Raw genomic sequence first — 23,465 nt, forward strand, 5'->3', positions numbered from 1 at the left:
CCTCACCAAAAGCCTCATTTTAATGAAACACAAAACAGTGTCTTGTAAAGTTCTGCCTCCCCCAGTACCAAGAGGCTCAAGCACAGGAGGGTAAAGGGGTGTATTGGTGATTTACAATCTCACCCAGGGGTTTTTTGGGGGGTGAATGTTAATGGGAGGATCTGTTCCCAGATCCCAAAACGTATGTGTTAGAAGATGCTACAAGCTGCAGAGCTGCAATAGATGATGTAGTTTGCACATGTATGTTGAAACTGACCTCATCCTGAAAAAACAAAAATATTTAATCACTGGAGTGAAAAACAGATGTAGGCTCCATAACTACGTAGCTTTCTATGCATTTATATGACAGAGCAATTCTAATTCCTTTGTTTGAGTTGAATGTTTTCCCAAATTTCCTTTGCTTCCTGGCTGAAACTATGCACTAATGATTGTCTTTCACTTTTGCCTCCTAAATTCTGTTCCTCTTAATGTAAGTAACCTGCTGTCAAAAAGAAAAAAAAAAAAAAGGCAATATACTCAAACAGTAAAGAATGCTGTTTTCTCTCCCCCCGCCCCCTTACTCAGGGGATAATTTTTATTTCAATCACATGCATACTTCTTGCCCTGTTTTCTAACTGCACATGGGTATGTCTCCTGTCTGCTGAGCCTTGCTGTGTTTGCTATGTGTAGTTTGTAGCATTTATGGAAATACTTGCATGGATTTGTTAAGTTTAAGAAGCCTTTGATTACACTTGTATTGATTCCTAGTATAATATAGTGCCTTTTATTATTGTAATACCGTACCACAACTCTTTGTATAATTTTAAAGTTCCTTTGTATTAAAGGATCAATTATAACAATTATCCCGAAGTAATAGTGTTAAATTTGAATAGTTTGAAATCCCATATTGTTAAAGATATTGATAATATTCTATTCAATTAAATTGAAGTTCTGCAGGGACTGGGAACCCAACACTAAGGGACCCTGACAGGCCTCTAGAAGAGGCAACAGGCTGCACAGCTGCTAAGCACCTTAAACTGGATAGCATTACCGTTTTCAAAGAGCTGTATATGCTCTCTCAGTTGTGGGTGGTTTGTGCAAAGCTTGCTAACCCATGATGAATGGTGATGGTCTGTAAACAAAGAAAAATGGTGGCCCAGGATGAATGGCTAGATGAGACCCATACCAATGTATATCCACTCAAGATAGTGAAAACCCCCTTCAACACATGATCTGAATCAGGTAGAAAGGGAGAGCCAATGATGATCAGATTTGTGCAGCTCAAGAAACACTGTGGGATTGTTGCTAGCAAATTCAAGAATTCAGGTAAATGTGATCCCCTGCATGAGTCACAATGGGGCAACTCTAGGCAAAGGGAAGCCTGATGAAATGAATTTCCCAACTAACTCTTGGCATTGTGATCACTAGTGAAGGGAAAGCAGCAATATGGCAAAAACCCTGTGGTAATGGTGGATGAGATCATCTGCTCCAGTCCCCCAAAATTCCGCTTCCCTGAAGCTGGCTTACGAATAATGATTACAAATAAATTTGGACCCAGAACCAGACTGCGGATGGCAAGCAGGCTCATTATTAACGAGGTAAGTTCACTAAGAGAATAACAAATGAGTGCTTTGAAGGGGGTTTGCCAAAGGACCTCTTTTCCACTCCGTGTTCTTTTATAGTGATGCTTTTGGCGTTGGAATCACAAGTTGACTCTCCAACTCAGCTCCTAGGGCAGTGGAGACTTAAGTCACTTTCTAGTGACTATACTGATTGGTAACTAGGACAGGATGATAGGAGTCATACTAAGCCCTTTTCACTGAAGGGTATGTCACTATGGAAGAGGGGCCCTTGAAGGTACAAGGGGAAGAAAGATTAGGAAGCTCCTCTTGTTAGAAGAATTTTTTTTTTCCCTTTAGCCACCGGAATTGCATTTGAGCACTTATAAGAGTAGTGAACTGAGGGAAGATAACATAATAGATAAATCAACCATAGGACCTTATTAATTGTTTTAATAGTTGGACAGAGCTTCAAATAACATCAGACATTTGCCTAATGCGTTAATCTTTACAGTCCTGAGTTATATATAACAAATGGGAAAGCAGATCAGACTTTTCACAAGGGACGTTTTCTTCAGACAGGCTCAGATTAGCCCTTGGTGAACATGTTGTCACCACGAGAGACTCTTTCACATAACCTTGCAGCAAAAGTCCTGAGAATAGTCAAATGACAAGGTCCATGGCAAAATCCCATTGACTTCAGTGGAGCCAGGATTTCATCCTTTGTTTCTGAGTAACTTGAAGTCCAAGTGAAGGCCTTTTTTATTTTGGGATTTACGAGTATAGGAAAAATAGATTCTTGCAAGTTTCAGTAACTTAGGGGAGATAACACAGCTCCCAGGACTATAGAACACTGAACAGCCCATGGCAGTTTAGCAGAAATTTGGCATGTTTGGGTGAGGGAGGGGGAAAATCCAACTAACAACCATACACAAATATGTTTTTAGAAAGTCAGCTCTCTGGTGCAATACAAGGAGTGGGAGAAGTTCAGCTAAACCACTTAGTAGCAACTGGGTTGCTTTCCAGCCAATTAGCTGATCCATAAGAAAGTATTTTTGAATCGTGAAATGGCCAGAAAGCTGGTATTTTTAGTTTGCAAAACTAAACCCCAAACCAGAGGTGGTTTGGATGTGGGTCCCACTGTATGCAAACCACCAAAGTTTTGGCAATGTATTGTGGATTTGAGTTCTCTCTACTTTCAGTTCCCTTTTCAGTTACATTAGGTTTAGAATTGTTTCACGTGCTGGCAGCACCTTTGATGTTCAAGGTAGGGTAAAGCACTTTCAAGTGAGTTGGCGCAGCTGCCATTAAAAAGACAGCACTTGCCGATTGTTATTGCATCATTCCACCTACGATAGCACAGCTCACGCCTTTCCAAACTGTATGGAATTAGTGCAGTGTCTCAGCTCTCATCATGTGGTGAATATTTATTTTGAATAGCAACCACTGTAGCTACTGTAGTCCAGTGAGCATAGCAACATGTGCTCCAAAAAAGCAATGGGCAAACCCTTATGTTTAATCAGACCAGGGATGCTGCAGGGCTAATCCACACCCTTTTGAAAAGTGTCCCAGGATCTTTATACTCTACCTGGGGGGGATGGGGTAGGGAAGGAATTGGAGCAGGGCAGAAGTGACCTAAGTTAATGTCTCATCTGAAGGACAGCACCTCTGATAGTGCAGCACCTCTGACAGTACAGCACTGCAGCATCACCGCTGGGTATGAGCCCAACTCCTGGCTTGAGGCCTGAAGCCATAGGTGAGAAATGCTTCCAAGTGAGCCATGTTCATTACTCGGTGCTAAAATAGGATTCATTTGAGAATTTGATCAGGGCTTCCAAGGTGGTAGGGTTTGAAAGAACAGAGCTGACCAGGTGAACAAGATTAGCAAAGTTAAGAGTTTTTCAAAGATTACATTGGTTTCTTTGGTCTGTGTTCCTGTGCAGCGTCAGCGACTAATCCACTCTGCCAATGGCATGAGCAAAACGATTCAAAATGGGAAACGTGAAAATATTGAAAATGGGAACATCATTGTGGAAAATCAAGAGGAGGAGAATGAGCATGACAATGCATCTCCCTTTTCACCACCAGGTAGGTTTGATCTTCAAGAGAATGAGGGTGCTAAACAATGAACAACAGAACAGAATTAAAATGCCAAAAAATGGGTTGTAGAGACAGTCAAGAGCCAGTCAGATGGAACTATGCAATTGATCTGAAGTTGTTTTGCTAGGGTTAAATGACAATAAAACTCAGCTGGAGGTCACATGAAATGTGAATGGGCCATTGTTAGGTTCAGGACATTGATTTCCAACTGTGATGTGCTGCTTGAGTGGAGATCTAGGGTAAGCCCTCAAGACTGATCTGGAGTTTTCCACGGTTGGGCTGGATGTATAATGGTGGTAGCTGGAAGAGGGGACTAAATACATAACCTACATCAATCTAATCAGCACACCCCCAATAATAGCTTTGGAATGAACTATTTACACTGGCCTCCTGATGAACAGTAAGCTGGTGCACACATGTATGTTAATGACAGGGCAGAAAGACTTCTTGAAGGAAAAGGAATTAAAAAGGAGGTTCAGAATAACAAGTGGAAACACAGGCCCTCATGGTCATATACATGTTTGTATGTTATATATGTTTCTCATATATAAAAAGTGACTAATACTACCCACTTTTTGAAAGCACTTTGAAATCCTCTGATGAAAGGGGCTATATACAGGGAAAGTGTTATTGTGGTGATTTACATAGCACTTTATATGTTGATTCTGTTGATTCATTTCAAAATGCTCTACAGATCATATAGCAGGAATTAATTCACTTGCCACTGAAATGTAGCCATATCTGGGGTGGTGCACAACAGCTGTTTAACAGCAGAAAACAACATATCTATACAATGAAGAATAATGCTAACTCCTGTTGAAACTGAAGGGCGAATTATAGATGTTGAGCATTAAAGAGAAGAGAATGCTGTTTGATTTCTGTGAGGCTCCATTTCTAAAAGGTTAATTATCAAAGCAGAAATGCCGTTGATCTTAGGAAATACTGGAGCCCACTGAAAGAGATGATGTGTGAAGAAAGATTGGTTGAAACTATATATTTTCACATTTATTGCAGTGTGCACTATTATTGGAACCCATTATGTAATAAATACCTGGTCTCCTGTGATGATAAAACATGGTAGACAATTGATCTGTTAAAGAAACAGACCTGTTAGATGGATTGCTGGCAACAAACGAGTGCATTTGTGCAGAGGTTTTTTACTGTTTGTACAGCAGAATAAATTGAGCTTATTTACACATATGGACGCACATGACCATGCTAATGTGACAATTTGAAATCAATGTAAATTTACACAGATAATTGTAAACACAAGGGTGAATGGTCAGGTTTATAAAGATAATTTTTAATCTAGATATTTTCAGTACATTCTTTGCTACCAGTTCTGTTTGGAGCACCACAGTCCCATATTGCATTTCATATTTCTAAACAGAGCAGAACCTGAGCACAGGGCAGTTGTTACCCAGAGCCTAAAGTTTTACTACTACTACATAAATCACTCCTCTGGTGGCTGGAAGTTTTTATCATTTCTGGGTTTGTTCAGTACCCAGGAGACTTGATTGTAAATGGAGGGGGAGGGAGGGGGGAGATCCTAGTAAGGCTTCCTATGTCTTACAGTATTCATGGTAGCATAAGGGTTTGATCTGAGGCATTATTTTGAATTGGCATTGTTTTAAGGCAGTATTTCTGATTTTATTAAGAATGTTTTTCAGATAATTAAGGCCCAACAGGCCGGAGTGGAATAGGTGATGAGACACTTCAGACTACAATAGAGGAAAAGTTCAGCTAGAACTGGAAGAGTTTACATAAGAGCCGAGGGACTAGATATTTAAAATCTTTATTATTTTCAGCTTTTCTTACTCCCCTGTTGTCTGGGAAGATTATCTATTGCTTGGATGCTCATTGCTCAGCTCACATACTCTGAGGGAGAATTCTGCTATTTTTTGCTCTCAAAAGCGCCCACTTCAATAACATTGGGAAAATGTAAAGAAACAACATGCTTTGTTGTTTAAGAGCCAGGGTACAATCAGCAGCCTAAAAAAATCTGACATTTGAAATTGGCTTTAGGGAGAAAGGTAATTTTCAGACAGTTTCCCCGCATCCCCTCTGTCTATCTTTTGATGCATTTTCAGGCCAGGAATAAGGAACATACATTTTCTAAAGATCAGAAGTTCATGTATTCTTTCTGTACTATAAAGAACTCTAGGAAGAATAGACACCGGAAGGATTTTCCAGGCTAGGTGCTTCCAGTTTGCAAAGTAGGGAATTCACTTTAAAGTTTTTTTTTGTTTTTTGTTTTTGTTTTTTTAGAGTCTCAGTTAAGATGGCCAAGGATTAGTCCAAACATTTTTTTCTGCTGCTCTAGAGTCATGTCTCTTTTTGGTTTTGATTTGCTTCTTCAAGTTACGCACCATGGTTACTTTTGTCAGAACATCTTTCTTCTGAAATAGATGTTAGTGCAGTTTAACCTACCTCAGATAATGCTGCATTTGAATGTATTGTCTTAAAGATCTACTCCCTGTTATGTGTGGTGCCCCCTCAGTGGTAGGGTTCAGTCATAGAACTAAGGCTTTCGGGCACTGGAATTGGAAGTAAAAGGAGAGTTATGTGAAGGAAGTAAAGATAGTCTCAAGCTACAAAATCCAGGCAGGATCCTAGACTGAATTTCAAACACCCCAAATTTCAGAGGGGTTCCAGATTTGTTTCGGGCCCATCTCGAGACGCAAGACAGCAGCAGCTGCTGTGGAAGGGATTATTATACTACCAGATCTTGACTTTGGCTTGTATGGAAAAGTAACAATTCTCCCTAAAAAGAGTACCTTGATCTCTCCTGATCTGCAGGTTAACATTTGGACAATTAGCATTTAAGAGCTGAGGCTCATCTGACACTCTGCTGTTTGGTTAATACAAAGTAGACAGTAAACAGCGCATGGGCTAAAAAATGTGAATATAAGAATAATAAGAATAGCCATACTGGGTCAGACCAAAGGTCCATCCAGCCCAGTATCCTCTCTGCCAACAGGTTTCAGAGTAACAGCCGTGTTAGTCTGTATTCGCAAAAAGAAAAGGAGGACTTGTGGCACCTTAGAGACTAACCAATTTATTAGAGCATAAGCTTTCGTGAGCTACAGCTCACTTCCTCAGATGCATATCGTGGAAACTGCAGCAGGCTTTATATATACACAGAGAATATGAAACAATACCTATTCCCACCCCACTGTCCTGCTGGTAATAGCTTATCTAAAGTGATTTCCAGCACAAATCCAGGTTTTCTCACCCTCCACCCCCCCACACAAATTCACTCTCCTGCTGGTGATAGCCCATCCAAAGTGACAACTCTTTACACAATGTGCATGACAATCAAGCTGGGCTATTTCCTGCACAAATCCAGGTTCTCACATCCCCCCCACCCCCATACACACACAAACTCACTCTCCTGCTGGTAATAGCTCATCCAAACTGACCACTCTTCAAGTTAAAATCCAAGTTAAACCAGAACATCTGGGGGGGGGGGGGGTAGGAAAAAACAAGAGGAAACAGGCTACCTTGCATAATGACTTAGCCACTCCAAGTCTCTATTTAAGCCTGAGCTGTAGCTCACGAAAGCTTATGCTCTAATAAATTGGTTAGTCTCTAAGGTGCCACAAGTCCTCCTTTTCTCTCTGCCAACAGTGGCCAATACCAGGTGCCCCAGAGGGAGTGAACCTAACAGGTAATGATCAAGTGATCTCTCTCCTGACATCCATCTCCACCCTCTGACAAACAGAGGCTAGGGACACCATTCCTTACCCAGTTAAAGCCCTGTTACCATTAAACATTTTTTTAAAAAAATTCAGTTTATAAAAGTTTAAAAAGGAAAAAAGGAATCTCCCCCCCCCCGCCCCCGAGATCACAGCTACTTAAATCCCTTTTATTCAAACTGGGTGGTTAAATAACACAATTTTAAAAATAGAATTTAAAGTCAGCTCAGCCCTGTAGATTGTGCACAAACTAATAAATTATTGTTCCTCAGGATAGTTTTAAAGAAAGAATCCCCTCTGGTCTGTCAGTGCCCATTTAAGATAGAATGATCTAGAAGGGGAATGACAGGTTTCAGAGTATCAGCCGTGTTAGTCTGTATCCGCAAAAAGAAAAGGAGGACTTGTGGCACCTTAGAGACTAAAAAATTTATTTGAGCATAAGCTTTCGAGGCAGTGCTCAGTATTAAGTGTGGAGAGACTGAGCTGAGGAATGACAATAGGATTATTTCATTTCCTGGGCAGGTGGAGGCCAGGTATACAGTTATGGAGATGGCTCACTTGACCTTGTAGGGAAGGTGTCCTTGTGAATCCTTTGGAGCAGCATTGTTAAGAAATGCTGGAGTACATCAGAATGAGATTGAATTGGCATATCTTGAGAATGAGCTGATGTGTATGAGCCCTTGCACAGCTTAGTTGCCTGTTAGAGCCCCGATTCAGAAAAAGCACTTAAACACATGCTTAACTGTAAGCACATATTTCAGAGTAGCAGCTGTGTTAGTCTGTATTCGCAAAAAGAAAAGGAGTACTTGTGGCACCTTAGAGACTAACCAATTTATTTGAGCATAAGCTTTCTTGAGCTACAGCTCACTGCATCGGATGCATAAAGTGGAAAATGCAGTGAGGATGTTTTATACACACAGACCATAAAAAAATGGGTGTTTATCACTTCAAAAGGTTTTCTCTCCCCCCACTCCACTCTCCTGCTGGTAATAGCTTCTCTAAAGTGATCACTCTCCTTACAATGTGTACGATAATCTAGGTGGGCCATTTCCAGCACAAATCCAGGGTTTAACAAGAACGTCTGAGGAACAGTGGGGGGGGGAGGGGTAGGAAAAAACAAGGGGAAATAGGTTACCTTGCATAATGACTTAACCACTCCCAGTCTCTATTCAAGCCTAAGTTAATTGTATCCAGTTTGCAAATGAATTCCAATTCAGCAGTCTCTCGCTGGAGTCTGGTTTTGAAGTTTTTCTGTTGTAATATCGCAACTTTCATGTCTGTAATCAAGTGACCAAAGAGATTGAAGTGTTCTCCGACTGGTTTTTGAATGTTATAGTTCTTGATGTCTGATTTGTGTCCATTTATTCTTTTACATAGAGACTGTCCAGTTTGGCCAGTTTACATGGCAGAGGGGCATTGCTGGCATATGATGGCATATATCACATTGGTAGATGTGCAGGCGAACGAGCCTCTGATACCCATAGCAGTGCCGCTGATTTGAAGGTATACATTGTCCCCAAATATGAAATAGTTATGGGTGAGGACAAAGTCACAAAGTTCAGCCACCAGGTTTGCCGTGACATTATAGGGGACAGTGTTCCTGATGGCTTGTAGTCCATCTTTGTGTGGAATGTTGGTGTAGAGGGCATCTACATCCATAGTGAAGAAACAGATTGACAGAGCCAGAAGAGTACCCATAAGTCACCTACTACAGGACAGGCCTAACAAAGAAAATAACAGAACGCCACTAGCCGTCACCTTCAGCCCCCAACTAAAACCTCTCCAACGCATTATCAAGGATCTACAATGTATCCTGAAGGACGACCCATCACTCTCACAAATCTTGGGAGACAGGCCAGTCCTTGCCTACAGACAGCCCCCCAACCTGAAGCGAATACTCACCAGCAACTACATACCACACAACAGAACCACTATCCCAGGAACCTATCCTTGCAACAAAGCCCGTTGCCAACTGTGCCCACATATCTATTCAGGGGACACCATCACAGGGCCTAATAACATCAGCCACACCATCAGAGGCTTGTTCACCTGCACATCTACCAATGTGATATATGCCATCATGTGCCAGCAATGCCCCTCTGCCATGTACATTGGTCAAACTGGACAGTCTCTACGTAAAAGAATAAATGGACACAAATCAGATGTCAAGAATTATAACATTCATAATCCAGTCGGAGAACTCTTCAATCTCTCTGGTCACGCGATTGCAGACATGAAAGTTGCGATATTACAACAGAAGAACTTCAAAACCAGACTCCAGCAAGAGACTGCTGAATTGGAATTCATTTGCAAATTGGATACAATTAACTTAGGCTTGAATAGAGACTGGGAGTGGTTAAGTCATTATGCAAGGTAACCTATTTCCCCTTCTTTTTTCCTCCCCTCCCCCCCCCCCCCCCCCCTGTTCCTCAGAGTTCTTGTTGAACCCTGGATTTGTGCTGGAAATGGCCCACCTTGATTATCATACACATTGTAAGGAGAGTGATCACTTTAGAGAAGCTATTGCCAGCAGGAGAGTGGGGTGGGGGGAGAGAAAACCTTTTGAAGTGATAAACACCCGCTTTTTCATGGTCTGTGTGTATAAAACATCCTCACTGCATTTTCCACTTTATGCATCCGATGCAGTGAGCTGTAGCTCACAAAAGCTTATGCTCAAATAAATTGGTTAGTCTCTAAGGTGCCACAAGTACTCCTTTTCTTTTTGTAAGCACATAATTAAATCCCATTTATTGCTACATCTTCAAGCCTCTTGTAAAAGTGTGGATTGTTTTGAACTCCCATTGACTTAATGGAAATTGAGAACTCCTTGTTGCACAGGGTGGGTCCTAAATTCACTGTAATGAAATATTATGTTTGTGAAGATAAGAATTTTTTTCCAGAACTAAAAAGATAGAGCTACTGGCCAAGGAGGTTAGCAAATCCTACCCATTATCCTATGGCCCTGGCATCTTGAAAGGACATTAAAAACAGACAGTTTGGAACAAAAACTTGCAGATTTGATGTTGCTCTAGGTCATTCCATTGGTAATCCACCAACTGAACAGAGCTATAACCACAAGACAAAGGTACCTACAAGTAATATGTTGTGACGAAAATTCTGTTTCCCTCTTGGGCTGCATATGTGCCTCTATTTGCAATCAGAGTTGGATTGCTGTTCTCTATCACAGCACAGATGTCTGTGCCGATTCACATGACACAAAATATAGATTGATTTTTTCATAAATTAGACAAGAAAATGTGTGCATTTGCCAATTGTCCTCCTTCTTGGTAAGAAAGATGGTGGTCCCTGTTGTGATTGGATTTACAATGGAGAAGTAACAGGTTATGACTTTCTTTTAAGTAGCACTTATGTTGTATCCATCTCTTTAAAAGACAAAGCTATAGGAAGCCTGTTCTCTGCTCAAAGATGTGGTAACAAAATAGACAGTAATAAGGAAAACCAAACTAACAGTGGAACTAACAGATATACTGAGCATCTCCACTCAATAACTTCTTTCTTTTTGTTGCATTCCCTCCTTTGTAGATCTGGAGTAACTCCAGTGTAATGGACAGCAGAATTTGTCGTTGTAGACTCAGATAAATTCTTCACATCAGGGACCTGTTTTCATTGTAGTGGACACTGCTTGTAAGATACCCAGTCATGGCATACACTGAGAAGTGTAACATGCTGGATCCAGTCATGGTGCAGGCAGAGTGATCTCTGAGAGGCTGTAATAAAGATCTGTTTGTTGGAAGTAGAACTGGCAGGGAAAACAGAACTTCCATCCCACAGAAACTTTTGAGGTTTTGGATACAATTTTCCAATTTAGGGTGAAAAATAAAAACTTGACATTTTTGCAGATCAAACTCTGAAAAACTGAAATTCTGAAAGGGCATTTTCCATTTAAAAAAAAACCAAAAACTATTCAAACATAAAATTCCTGACCTGCTGTAGTCTGAACCTTTTGGGTTTTGTCTCTGGCTTCCATGATCAGTACCACAGTAGGGATGTAACATTTGTAACATATTCATTTGTTAAGTGCCTAGCACGCAGAAGACTCTTAAAAACAAATTAGGCTGATTGGCTAATTTACATACACTAAATTTCATACACTAGTCCAATCAATCCTTAGCCCTTGAGAATAACATCATTTTGTTGCAGGAATTATACTTCTTGCTTGGGTTAGTACAAGAGCTCCTATGTGGAGCTGTACACTCCTCATTACTACATGACTTAAGATCAAAATTTGAATTAAATATTGCTGATGATGATTAGTCCTAAATCTCAGCTGTAAATTATAAAGCATAATTAGGACTCAGGAGATAGGGAACTTAAAATCCATTTTCATTAGTGGAAAAAGACTGTTTTGTTTAAAAAGTTAAAGTAACAAATTTTGAAACTGATAAAATGAAACACTTTTTAAAAAACAAAGACACCGACAGTGCCAGCTCCTCAATTGGTGTAAATGGCACAACTCGATTAATTCTACTCTGATTTACACCAGCTGAGGATCTGGATCAATTTATAATTAATGAGTGGAATTCATTGCCACCAGTTACACTGAAGCGAAATGCTTGGTAGAATTAAAAAAAGGACTAGAATAGGCATGGTCAGCATTTTTTTTTGTCAAGTTTCAAAATTTCAAACAAAAACAGAGGAACGTCTATAGAAAGGTCTACAAAATCTTTAAGGTGCCACAAGTACTCCTTTTCTTTTTGCGAATACAGACTAACACGGCTGTTCCTCTGAAAAATCTTTCCTGTTTCTCAACCAGTTTATCACCAATTGGAATAAACATCTCCTAGATGTGTCAACACTCATGCTTCGAGACTCCAGCTTCAACCACTAACTGCCTGGGGTTAGAAAGAAGCTCCCTCCATAACTGTCCGTTTTTGAGGGTTTTGACACTTTCTCTAAAGCATTTGGTACAAGTCACTGTCAGAGAGCATACCAGAGTAGATGGACCATTGGTTTGACTCTGTCTCGCAGGCCCTAATTGAAGTTACACAATAATACACTGAATAATGCACTCTTCCTACTTACTTGTTCCTCCTTCATTCCCAGAAGAAATGATTCAATGGCCTAGATATCAAGTTTGAAATACCTGAACTGCAGCAGTGCGTTTGACTCCTGGCAGTGTTACCACAGCCTTTGGCCCATCTCAGCTAGATAAAACTGAGTTCCATGTGTAACGCTGCCTGCAGCAACTCAAGAGTGTGAGGACCAGCCTCAGGGCAGATTGTTAGGAGCCAGGGCACAAACCCCAGATTGGCTGTGAATTCTATACTTAGAGTTTGCCAGCCAATTGTCAAGTGTAAACTCTTCAGGTACTATAAGATCCTAAACATGGAGCTGTAGACAGTCCCCTTAGTACTCCAATCTGTCTCGCCACCCAGGTGAGCATACCTTTGTGATAAATTGTCTCTTACATCAAGAATCACAGCAATATTCAGGTTACTCACAGTCCCAAAGGACCAGTCACTTACCCCAGGTCAATGGCACTTTAAATCTCACACCAAAGACTATTGTAGCCAATTCATTAATAAACTATATACAGATTTGTGAAACAGGAAAAGGAAACAGTTATTTACAAGGTGAAAGCAGGTAAACATATACACACAAATGAGTTATAATCTTAAATTTCAAAAGCCTCTATGTTCAGCAAAGTCTCTATATTCTTTAGGGCTACCTCAGGCTACACAGCTGGGGATCCTTTCCCCTGCCCCCTTCCCCCGAGACCAAGCAGCATAAAGATACCTAGTTCCTTTTGTCTGGGGTTTTTATCCCCCTTCTGACATGTCCTCTGAGCTGCAAACTCAGCTGATCTGGGGGCAGGGACAGGGGGAAATCCACTTGCATGACTCATTTTCATGGGGGGGAGAGCAGAACAACAAAGTATTTTATCCTCTTAACATCTGGTGTTGATGGACCTTTCCTGTAGGGAAGGATGTAAGACCTTCTGTTGATGAGCAGCCCTTCACACTAATTTAATGTCTCTTTCCTGTCGGTGTTTTACATAGTCACAGAGGTGCACAATACAACCGCTCAGATATTGGCTTACAATATGAAATTCAGATGTTACAAGTGAGATTAATGCATGCAACAACTCAGACGCATTCAATAAAATCTAAACACATTCTTATCATTTTAACACCTGGCTTAACAATACTAACACACAGGTGAGCCAGACTGATTCCAGCTATGTATTTGTCAGTGTTCAGTTGAGATGTGGGGACTTTGGCATGAGCTGACAGCTGATCTGCCAGTATCACACTGTGTGGTTTACCAAGTGTGGGATTTTTGGGTGAGACTTTAAAACGGAGTTCCTGTCTGCTGAATGTGGATATTGCAAACCATTGACACTTTTTTTTAAAAGTAGGGCTTTGACCAATATTCCCTTCTCATCACTATTGTTCTGTGTGTTGTTTACCTGTTATCTTTCACCTAGAGATGGCTGCATTTTAATGGGAAAGTGATTCCTGCAAGTATAAATCTCCTTAGTGAGGAAATAGAGGCATATAGCATTAGAGGAATATATTGAAAATTACTATAAGACTTTTCATTGTAGCACTGTCTCTTTGGAATGTTTGGCTCCCAAAGCCTCTTATACACAGTGCAGAGCATATGGATTTGAAAAAGATTGAAATACTTGAAACAAGACAGGAATTATTCTGCTCTCAGCTAAACTAGTATAATTCACAAGTAACTCTACGTTAGTCAGTTGCACCAGCATAAAATTTGTGTAAGTTAGAGCAGAATCCAGACCAATGTTTCTGGACGCTTTTGTTAATGAAGCAAAAATCCTCCAACTGCAGGATGAGTGGGCAACTGTCTCACTAAATTACTGGAAAAAAAATAAGGACCTGATTCTCATCTCTCACTGGTGTAACGCTTCATTGGTCTTAGACCTGATTTACTCTAGAGTAGAATCAGGCTGGTATGTTTTCCCTGTCACATGGGTAAGAAGAGATCCCTGTTTTGCTCGATAACAAGTATGGTGTTTGCAGTTGCTGTCTTTCATTTTCTTTTTTGGGGGTATGTACCCTGACAGGGATCCTACTTAAGGTCCTGAATCAACAAAGCACTTAAGGACATGTTAAACCATGACTGCTCACATTGACTTTCCACTAATTTTGCTAAATCAAGGCCTAAATGGATAGCTCTTTTGTGACAAAAAAAAGAAATCCCCATTACAAAGCATTGGTCCAGCTGTCTTCATTGCAGCGCAGGCTCATATAAGCATTGGAAAGCTGTAGTTTCAGCATTACTACTATCTTTTAAAGCTGAAGGCAGCATAATATTTGTTTGTGCTCTCTATAACTAATTTTTGATTCATTAAAGAAAGAATCAAGGGACATTAATGCAGATTCTGGTCTCACTTACACCAGTTTTACAGTGGTGTAACTCTGACTACAGTGGAGATGTATCTGTTTTTTATTCTTTTCCTTTGGTGTGACCATCCATCTGTTTCAAAACAGCACATTTGTATAGATCTTTCACACACAATGATCAGGGCATTTATACTGTTTCAAACATCAAGAAATCCCCTGCTAGCTTAATTATTATCCAAAATAAAGCTACATAAAGGGCACTTGACTGTGTCCATCATTTGTCAGCCTGGAAAGCAAACTTGTAGAATGCTCTAAAAATGTCTCAAGGAATATGAATATAATCCCTAGTCTGTGAAAATCCTGTAATTTGCCTCTGATCCCATTAATTGAATTTATATGCACATTTGCAACACATTTGCAATGTTTTGAAACATCGGCATTTCATATGTCTTGTCTGTGAAGCAAGAGTGAGTGTATTGTTATGCAGATAATAAACTGTGATTTGCAAATTCTCTAGCAGTAGATCCTTCACAGACACAGCTCAGAATGAAGGCCAACGTCTGTTTTTATATCAGCTGAAAATGTTTACTGATATTGCACAGAAGTGGGCAATTTTTTACACTGTTCCTTTTAAAAAAAAAGTTGTATTTTGCTTTTTATTTCAGGTGAGGGGCTTAATGGTAAGATAACATGCCCCTGAAAGGGCAATACTACCAGCCTTCTGTTTTAAATTCAAAAGAGCAATACATTGTGGCTCAATTTCATCTTCGGATGTATGTACATTGTCTGGTTTGAATCAGTGGGAACCCTACACATGCATCCAAGGGCAGAACTTGCCATATTATAAAGAGAGACAGAAACTGGGAACACGGGGGCAAGGGAGACAAATGACCCTCAAACCAAAATGCACAGCTGCAACCAAGCCTATTTGTTATTTTCTCCTCTTCCACATAGTGTGCATACATATGTAACTGGACCTGGTGCAGCAGGAACAGGAAAGTTAAGTAGGTTGTTTTCCGTTCTTTCCGCAGATGGAAAAATGAACAAAGTCAAATGGATTTTCACGTGGCCATTGCTATTCCTACTCTTTTGTACCATTCCAAACTGCAGCAAACCGCGTTGGGAGAACTTTTTTATGCTGACATTCATTTTATCCACTCTGTGGATTGCTTTGTTCTCCTATTTTATGGTGTGGATGGTAAGTAGATGCAACAAAACCTTGTTTTAAGAAATGAAATGTACAGGCCAGATGGCAAATGTCTTCAACTCCAATCCCAGTTTGTTTTAGATGAACTAAAAAACATAACCACATTGAGATGTGTGCAGTCTAGTAGTTCTAATAAATGACCTATGTGCTAGTCTCTCTTCTGGACAGTACTTTTGGACCATAATTTTAAAGGTAGGCACTTAAAGATGCAGATGGGGCCTAGTGTGATTTTTTTTTTCAAAAGTTCCTCAGTGCCTAGTTCCTAATATTGAATGGGAGTTAGGGCTTAGGTGCTTTTGAAAATCCCACTAGGTGCCTATCTGTATCTTTAGGCACCTAATACCTTTAAAAATACGGCCTTAAGGCCTGATCCTGAAACATACACAGTAACTCAGGTGAGTAGTGAGGGTTGGAGGATCAGATATAGTGTAAAATGCTCTGGGTGGAACGGACTATATTAGTCGCAAGTATTATTCTTCTTAGTAAGAGTGCCATAGAGGTTACCTCTTTTCAGTTGCTCTTAACATGTGCAAAAATGTAGGCTCTGATGAAGATGTATATCTGGTATGATCTGTTCAGAAACACTCTCACTTGAAACGCCAGTCCAGGTGATTCACTCTTTTCTCTCAGTTTTTATAGCTTAAATGTACATTTTCACTCAGAAGAGACATGAATAGTAAAGTAGCTCAAATTTGACTCTTTGTAATTAAAAAAATATTTTTGGAAGTTTAAAAAGGCATCTTTTTTCTATTCAAAGAGAGGCGAAGCTAAAGAGAAGTTATGTTAGTATTGCTGAAGGACTGGTAGGTCAATGGCAGGGTGGATAAAGCGTTCACATGCCTCCTCCAATTAAAGATCAGTAAAATGAAAAAATCTAACTCTCTTGTAATATGTACCCTGGAAAATGAAATATGTAACAGTTCCATATGACCTTTTGGAAGCATCTTCATTTATGAACAACTGATCTTCATAACCTGCTTGAGGCTTGTGAGCTGTGTGACACAGCTTTACTTGTCTGGGATACATACTGATAGCTCTGTCCGTATATTATACATTTGGGGATTATTTTATTTTTCCATTTCCACTTGGATACAGTATTTTCCCGTAAGTTAGTATTTGAAGTATTATATTATAAAGTAAAGCCCTTTCTCCCTGATTTTACAATATGTAGCAAAAACTACATTGAGAGTTACATGGTTGAGAGATTCATATTCCAACAATTCATTTTTGCTGATGTACCACATTGCCACAACTTCAATGCATCTGTACTTCAGTAAGAACATGCTGTCTATCCTGGTTCCACTTTCAGAACTTCTGTTGAAAACAGTGGGAGTTTTTGTGGAAAGACCAAAGGTAGAATGTGTTCAGAGATGCTGTAACAGTGTCTCTGATCTCTTTTAAGATGGGCCATGCCTCAGTGTCCTCACAGTTACTTGCCCTCTCAGTGGGAAAATGTCTTAGTGATTGGATAACTTAATTTAATCCTCTGGCTAAGTTAGAAAAAAGGTTACCTTCTGGGGTAACCACAACTCTAATGAAAAAAAGAGTCCAAGCAAAAACTTTTGGCCCAGTTCTGCTTCTGGGCCACTGCCTGCTTTAAGAGTCTGTGGAAACTCTTCCCCTTGGCTGCAGGGGTTCCCAAAAGAGCCCCTTGCCCCTTGATTGCACAGATCTACAAATAGGCTTTTCTTATAGGAGTGCCAGCACCATACTTCAAGGTGGCAGCACTGAGGTTTATGCCACCCTTTCTACCACAGGCTCCAGCTCTAATCCCCTGAGCAATGAAGTAGCTGTCTGCTCCAATCTCAAATATTCCAGCTTCACTCTTACTCTTCCCACAGGCTACTTCCTAGGCTTGCTTAGCTGGCTGGCTATGAAGCCTTCTTTCTGGTCCCTTTTTCAGGGTATATTAACACACACACCCCTTGAGACCCTTACTGGGATCCCCATTACAAGCTGCTGTCTCCCCCTAGGCTCTTCCAAAGCTGCATCGGGGCCATTTGTCTAGAGAGACTCATGTTCTATTCCCTTCAGGAGTGTCTTTGTCAAGAGCCTCAGAACAGGTCTCACCTCTTCCCAAGCCATTCTCTTACTATGGCAAAGGGAGCTCCGCCCTCTTCCCAGCTTGCATTGCTGCCAAATGAAGAGCTACCTTCAGACCTGGAAGCCACCCAGCATTCCACTGTTCCAGACAGAACATAAGAACAGTCTGTACTGGTCTGTAAGCGCCCTTAAGGGGCCAGTACATCCTGTTACAAATGTATAAAGTGGAGCACTTTAAATGGCTTTCATAAAACCCTTAATGTGCCTACAAGTACTTATTGTTTCCTAGTAGGAGGTTTTTAGTCAGATTGTTGCTAAAATTTTGTTTCCTTACAGAAGTGTGTGTGTGTGTATCTAACTGTCATAACGGCCACATCCAGAAATTAAAGTGACGAGTGAATCACAATTGTATTGGAAATACAGTATCAGAATAAGAGAGACTTCCCAATTATTTTAAATGGCTGTTTTCCCTGACTGTGCAGGTTACTATAATTGGATACACTCTGGGGATCCCTGATGTTATCATGGGCATTACTTTCCTAGCCGCAGGAACGAGTGTACCAGACTGCATGGCCAGCTTAATAGTAGCAAGACAAGGTATCATTTCTGTTCAAGTGTTCCAACAATTTCATGCTATGCTTCTGTAATATGCAGCTCTTTCAAACTGTTTCAGTTACAGTAGTACCTAGGAGCCCCAGTCATGGACCAGGGCCCCACTCTGCTTGGTGCTGCAAAAAAAAAGAAAATGGTTTCCACCCTGTTACATCTCTGGTTATGAGTACGGGGCATTTATTACATCCAAGAGGATTGAAGCATCAGGAGAAATTGCATAATGTTCTGGTAGTTCATTCAGCAACCAAAACTCACATATGCAGTTTTGATCAGTCAGATTAGAAAGATGTAACGTACACATGTGCTACACCAAAAAAGATTAGCCATAAAAATAGGATTATACACCAAAAGTGCATAGAAAAAGGATTTTCTTTTTGGATCATGCCCTAAGTCCTGCATGTAAAACTTGCATTGATTTCAAATTAAGTTGATGGGGAAAGATACTGTGGAGGAAAGGCACAACAAAAGTTAACTTGCTTCAAACATATTCCTCATCCAACTAGAGACAGCCAGATTCTTCCTTTTGGCTCGATGAATATTAACACTGAGTAGGGAAAGATTAACCTTAACTATGTCTAGTTTAACTTTCCTATTTAAAAGGCCAAAGATTTTTCCAGCTCATATTTACATGGCTGAGCTTTTGATTTTTTTTTTAAAAGCTTTCCTTTTTTACATGAGAAATATCTATGGACACATCCTTTACCATTGTTGCTTAAAACAAGCATGAGTGTGTCCATTTGTATCACGCTGAGAAAGGAGCAGATAGTAATAATAGCATTTTGCAGTATTGCAGCTCCTACAGCCCTTAATGCCAAAGGATGGCTCTTTGTTCTCCAGGCTGCATACAGACTCCAAGAATTCTGAAGTCTTAAACTAGCCACCAGGAGCCAGTAGAGTCCCACATCTGTATGATGTGAACCGCATAAACATATTTAAAATGTTTCATTTATAACTGTAAGAGCTATACATATTTTTAAATATGTTTTGGATATGCCTAACAAAGAATCGTATATTAAAAATAATCCATTCTCCACTTCATATTAGGAATTACGTGCAGGAAAATCTCACAAAAATAGATCAGCTGTGTTAAGAACTGTTCTGGGACACTGCCCATTAAAATTGGTTTCTTCCTTGTATGATATTAGAGTCAGTAGATCTGTAGAGGAAATACAGGGGGAAAAGTGCTAAAATGATCAGTGTAATGCCTTCATAATGCTTGAATCTGTACAGAAAATAAATGCAAAAAGAAAAGGAGGACTTATGGCACCTTAGAGACTAACCAATTTATTTGAGCATAAGCGGCATCCGATGAAGTGAGCTGTAGCTCACAAAAGCTTATGCTCAAATAAATTGGTTAGTCTCTAAGGTGCCACAAGTACTCCTTTTCTTTTTGCGAATACAGACTAACACGGCTGCTACTCTAAAACCAGAAAATAAATGCTATCATTCTTTATCTCTGTTCTCTAGAGTCTCTACCATAAGTTTAACTCAAAATGTTAAATGAGAAATCAATGGGGGAAAGAGAGATCTGCTTAGTTTAGTTATTTCACAGTCCACTTAATATTCTATTTGTAGTTTACTATTTATTTCTGTGGGCCAAATCTTTGCAATAGAATATCGCCACATATCAGGCAAAAACCTGGTCAAGATTACTTACTATGAGAGTACAGGTAAGGAACAGCTTGGTGAACTGGTAGATGGAGAATCCCTGATCTCTCATGTAACATGTGAGGGCCATGCATGGCACTTTAGTAAAGGATTTCCCAAAGGGCAAATGCAGATGTGCCCTGACAGTGAAGGGAAGCTGCAAGAAGTGTCGCCATAAACACAAATCCCGAGGATATCCCAGGGATGGATTGTCTGCGGTACTGACTGTGTCAGGCCATGCCTTGGGAGCAGACATTGTGCATGTGATCCAGCTGGAAGTCTCATGAGCTTGAAAGTTCCTCCACAAAGCTGATCTTATTTGCAGGGGACTTTCCAACAATATTAGATCTTTTCCTCCTTCCTGACACACGTTTTGTGGATTTGGCAGTAGCACAGATAACTAAGCAGGTACTTGAGAGAGAAACAAATTGCGGTGAGCACTCTGGCCACCATTATTATGGTATCAAAATCAGACACCAGCTAATACTGAGCACAGGAAACAGAGATTCTGTAAGAACAAGGTTCTCATGACTTTACCACCCACTCACACTTTGTTCTCCTATTTCATTATTGTTTGGGGTTGTTTTTAAAAAATGAAATTTCTAAAGTGTACTTGATGCTCAAACACATAAGGGCCCAATTCTGCTCAGTGCTGAATGTCCTCAGCTCCCACACTGCTCAGCACCTTTCACGATCAACTTTCAGATTAGCTAGAGCCCACGGCCCCCGAGCACATCCCAAGAGATGAAGACAGACCACACACAGCTTCCTATAATGAGGCCCATGGCCAGCTTTGCCCTGGGACTACAGAAAAAACAGGACAAATCTTAGCAACCTGTTTTTTTAATTGGCATCAAACTCAAACACCAAACAATTTCTACTTACCCATCAAGGATGATACATGCACAAAGTATATTGGTTGTGAGCATTTTTTTATTTTAAAAGGTTATGTAAATATTGCCCAAATTATCTGCTGATCTTAGGTACTTGGCAAATTGCCCATGTGGGGATTGCAGGAGTTCTTAGTTAGCTAATTTTAAAGTGTCCTCTTACATTGCAAAGCTGCTCAATGGTCATTCTCTCTCCCCCTCCCTCCTCCTCCTCCTCAGCCTTGTTACAAAATGTTTGTCCTGTGTGTTGTTTTGACCTGAGAATCATTATTTGGTTTTTCTGTTTCCCAGGTCTTGGTGATATGGCCGTATCCAATACAATAGGAAGCAATGTGTTTGACATTTTAGTAGGCCTTGGAGTACCATGGGGCATGCAAACTATGTTGATTAATTATGGATCAACGGTATGTGTGTGTGTGTGTGTGTGTATATATATATATATATAATTATAATTGTTTAATTTTCGGTTTTTTGTGTTGTTTTCAGAAGAAAACATTTGTAAAAAATGCTGAGCATTTTTATTAGTAGTTAAATAAGACATGAGGTTATTTCCTGGCCAAAGAACAGGGATACATGCGAACAGTTTTCCTGTCACAAGATGCAATGAATTCCCATTGCTTTCAATGTGACTTAATTGTATTGGGTGGCAGGAGCAATTGGGTCTATTCCTGGCTCCGCTACTGTATGTCTGTGCAGCTTTGAGCAAATCTTTTTGCCTCTCCATGTCTCAGTTGACCTGGTTGTAAAATGAGGATAATAAGGCTTACTCTCTTTGAGAGTTATTGGCCAAAGGCAATATACAAGTGCGGAGGGGATTTATTTAAGCAGGACTGATTATTTACACATTTATTCTGATTCTTTTAAACATGCTGCTCTCCCATTATTGTAACTTTTACCATGAATTAAACATCTAGGATATATGTCATTTAAAAATTGTAAATTGGGGCTTGTCAACATAGCGAAGCAGTGAGCGCTAAGCGATGTGATTTCTAAAGTGCACTAACATGTTACACATTAATTGGCCCGTGTAGACCCCTAGTGCACTTTGATGTGGTGCAGGCACACTAGGAAACGTTTAGTGCACCTGAGCAGGGTCAACAGGGGCCAATTAGTGCGCAGCATGTTAGTACGCTTTAGAAATCACACCCCTGTAGAGTGCAGGACGCTGCCATGTAGACAAGCCCTTCGTTTCAAATTTTAGACAGTACTTGAAAATAGAATAGAAAATGTTCTAAATCAAGAGGCAGTTAACTTTCTATTGCACTTACTATGTCCTAAACATTTTAAAGTTCTCTTATGTCTAACTTTCACAGGTTAAGATAAATAGCAAGGGACTGGTCTATTCGGTTGTTCTTCTGCTGGGGTCTGTAGCTCTTACTGTAAGTATTTCTGTGGTTTAAAATGTGACCGCTTCAAGTATTCACTTCATGTCATAATTTGATACATCTATTTACTTTGCATGTAGCAGTAGGAGAAACTGGAAGTACTTGCCATTATGACTAGCATTTGTTCATATAGAGCTTGATCTAACAACCAAAGACATCGGTGGGCTTTAAATCAGGCTCTCAGCACTCAGTAGGGCACCGAGGACCTTCAATTCCCATTTATTTCAGTGAGAACTGAGGACCTCAGCTCCCAGGAGGAGCTAACTAAGTAACTCTTAGGACTGGGCTATTATTTTGTAACAAAGGGCCTGGTAAGTGAAACATTAATTTGGGTCTGAAGTCAGTTCTAACGCATCTAGGGCCTGAAGTGGAATGCATTGAAGTCAATGGCAAAACTCCCATTGAGCCAGATGTGGGCAGAACCAGACTCTGAAAGTGTAAATATCCATCCTCATTAACACTTTGCAGTGTTTCTCAAACTGTAGACTTCCAGCGGAGACTACATAGAGAATGTGACAGGTTTCAGTGGAGCCGTGTTAGTCTGTATCAGCAAAAAACTGAGGAGTCCTTGTGGCACCTTAGAGACCAACACATTTATTTGGGTGTAAGCTTTCGTGGGCTAGAACCCACTTCATCAGAAGTATGAAGTAAAATGTACAGACGCAGGTATAAATATATGAAAGAATGTGGGTTGCTTTACCAAGTGTTAGGTCAGTCTAACGAGATAAATCAATTAACAGCAGGGTACCAAGGGAGGAGAAATAACTTTTGAAGTGGTAAGAGAGTGGCCCATTACAGACAGTTGACAAGAAGGTGTGAGTAACAGTAGGGAGAAATTAGTATTGGGGAAATTAGGTGTAGGTTTTGTAATGAGCCAACCACTCCCAGTCTTTATTCAGGCCTAATCTGATGGTATCTAGTTTGCAAATTAATTCCAGTTCTGCAGCTTCACCTCACATTTCTGCATCATGTCTGTGGCTTACCAATGCATTGTACCAATGACACACTAAATTT

General features: G+C 40.2%; 1 protein-coding gene across 2 annotated transcripts in view; it reads left to right on the forward strand.

Annotated features, from left to right (window-relative positions):
• SLC24A4 (solute carrier family 24 member 4) overlaps positions 1 to 23,465 on the forward strand; it is a 128,096-nt gene that overhangs the window by 102,303 nt on the left and 2,328 nt on the right. For both annotated transcript variants that reach the window (XM_073350703.1, XM_073350704.1), the window contains exons 11-18: positions 1,408 to 1,577; positions 3,482 to 3,604; positions 7,460 to 7,478; positions 9,737 to 9,776; positions 15,673 to 15,865; positions 18,400 to 18,514; positions 21,358 to 21,470; positions 22,380 to 22,445. In XM_073350703.1, coding sequence (XP_073206804.1) covers positions 1,408 to 1,577; positions 3,482 to 3,604; positions 7,460 to 7,478; positions 9,737 to 9,776; positions 15,673 to 15,865; positions 18,400 to 18,514; positions 21,358 to 21,470; positions 22,380 to 22,445 — 839 coding nt within the window. The remainder of the gene's footprint in view (positions 1 to 1,407; positions 1,578 to 3,481; positions 3,605 to 7,459; positions 7,479 to 9,736; positions 9,777 to 15,672; positions 15,866 to 18,399; positions 18,515 to 21,357; positions 21,471 to 22,379; positions 22,446 to 23,465) is intronic.

This window comes from Lepidochelys kempii, chromosome 6 (assembly GCF_965140265.1).
Source record: "Lepidochelys kempii isolate rLepKem1 chromosome 6, rLepKem1.hap2, whole genome shotgun sequence".
NCBI lineage: Eukaryota > Metazoa > Chordata > Testudines > Cheloniidae > Lepidochelys > Lepidochelys kempii.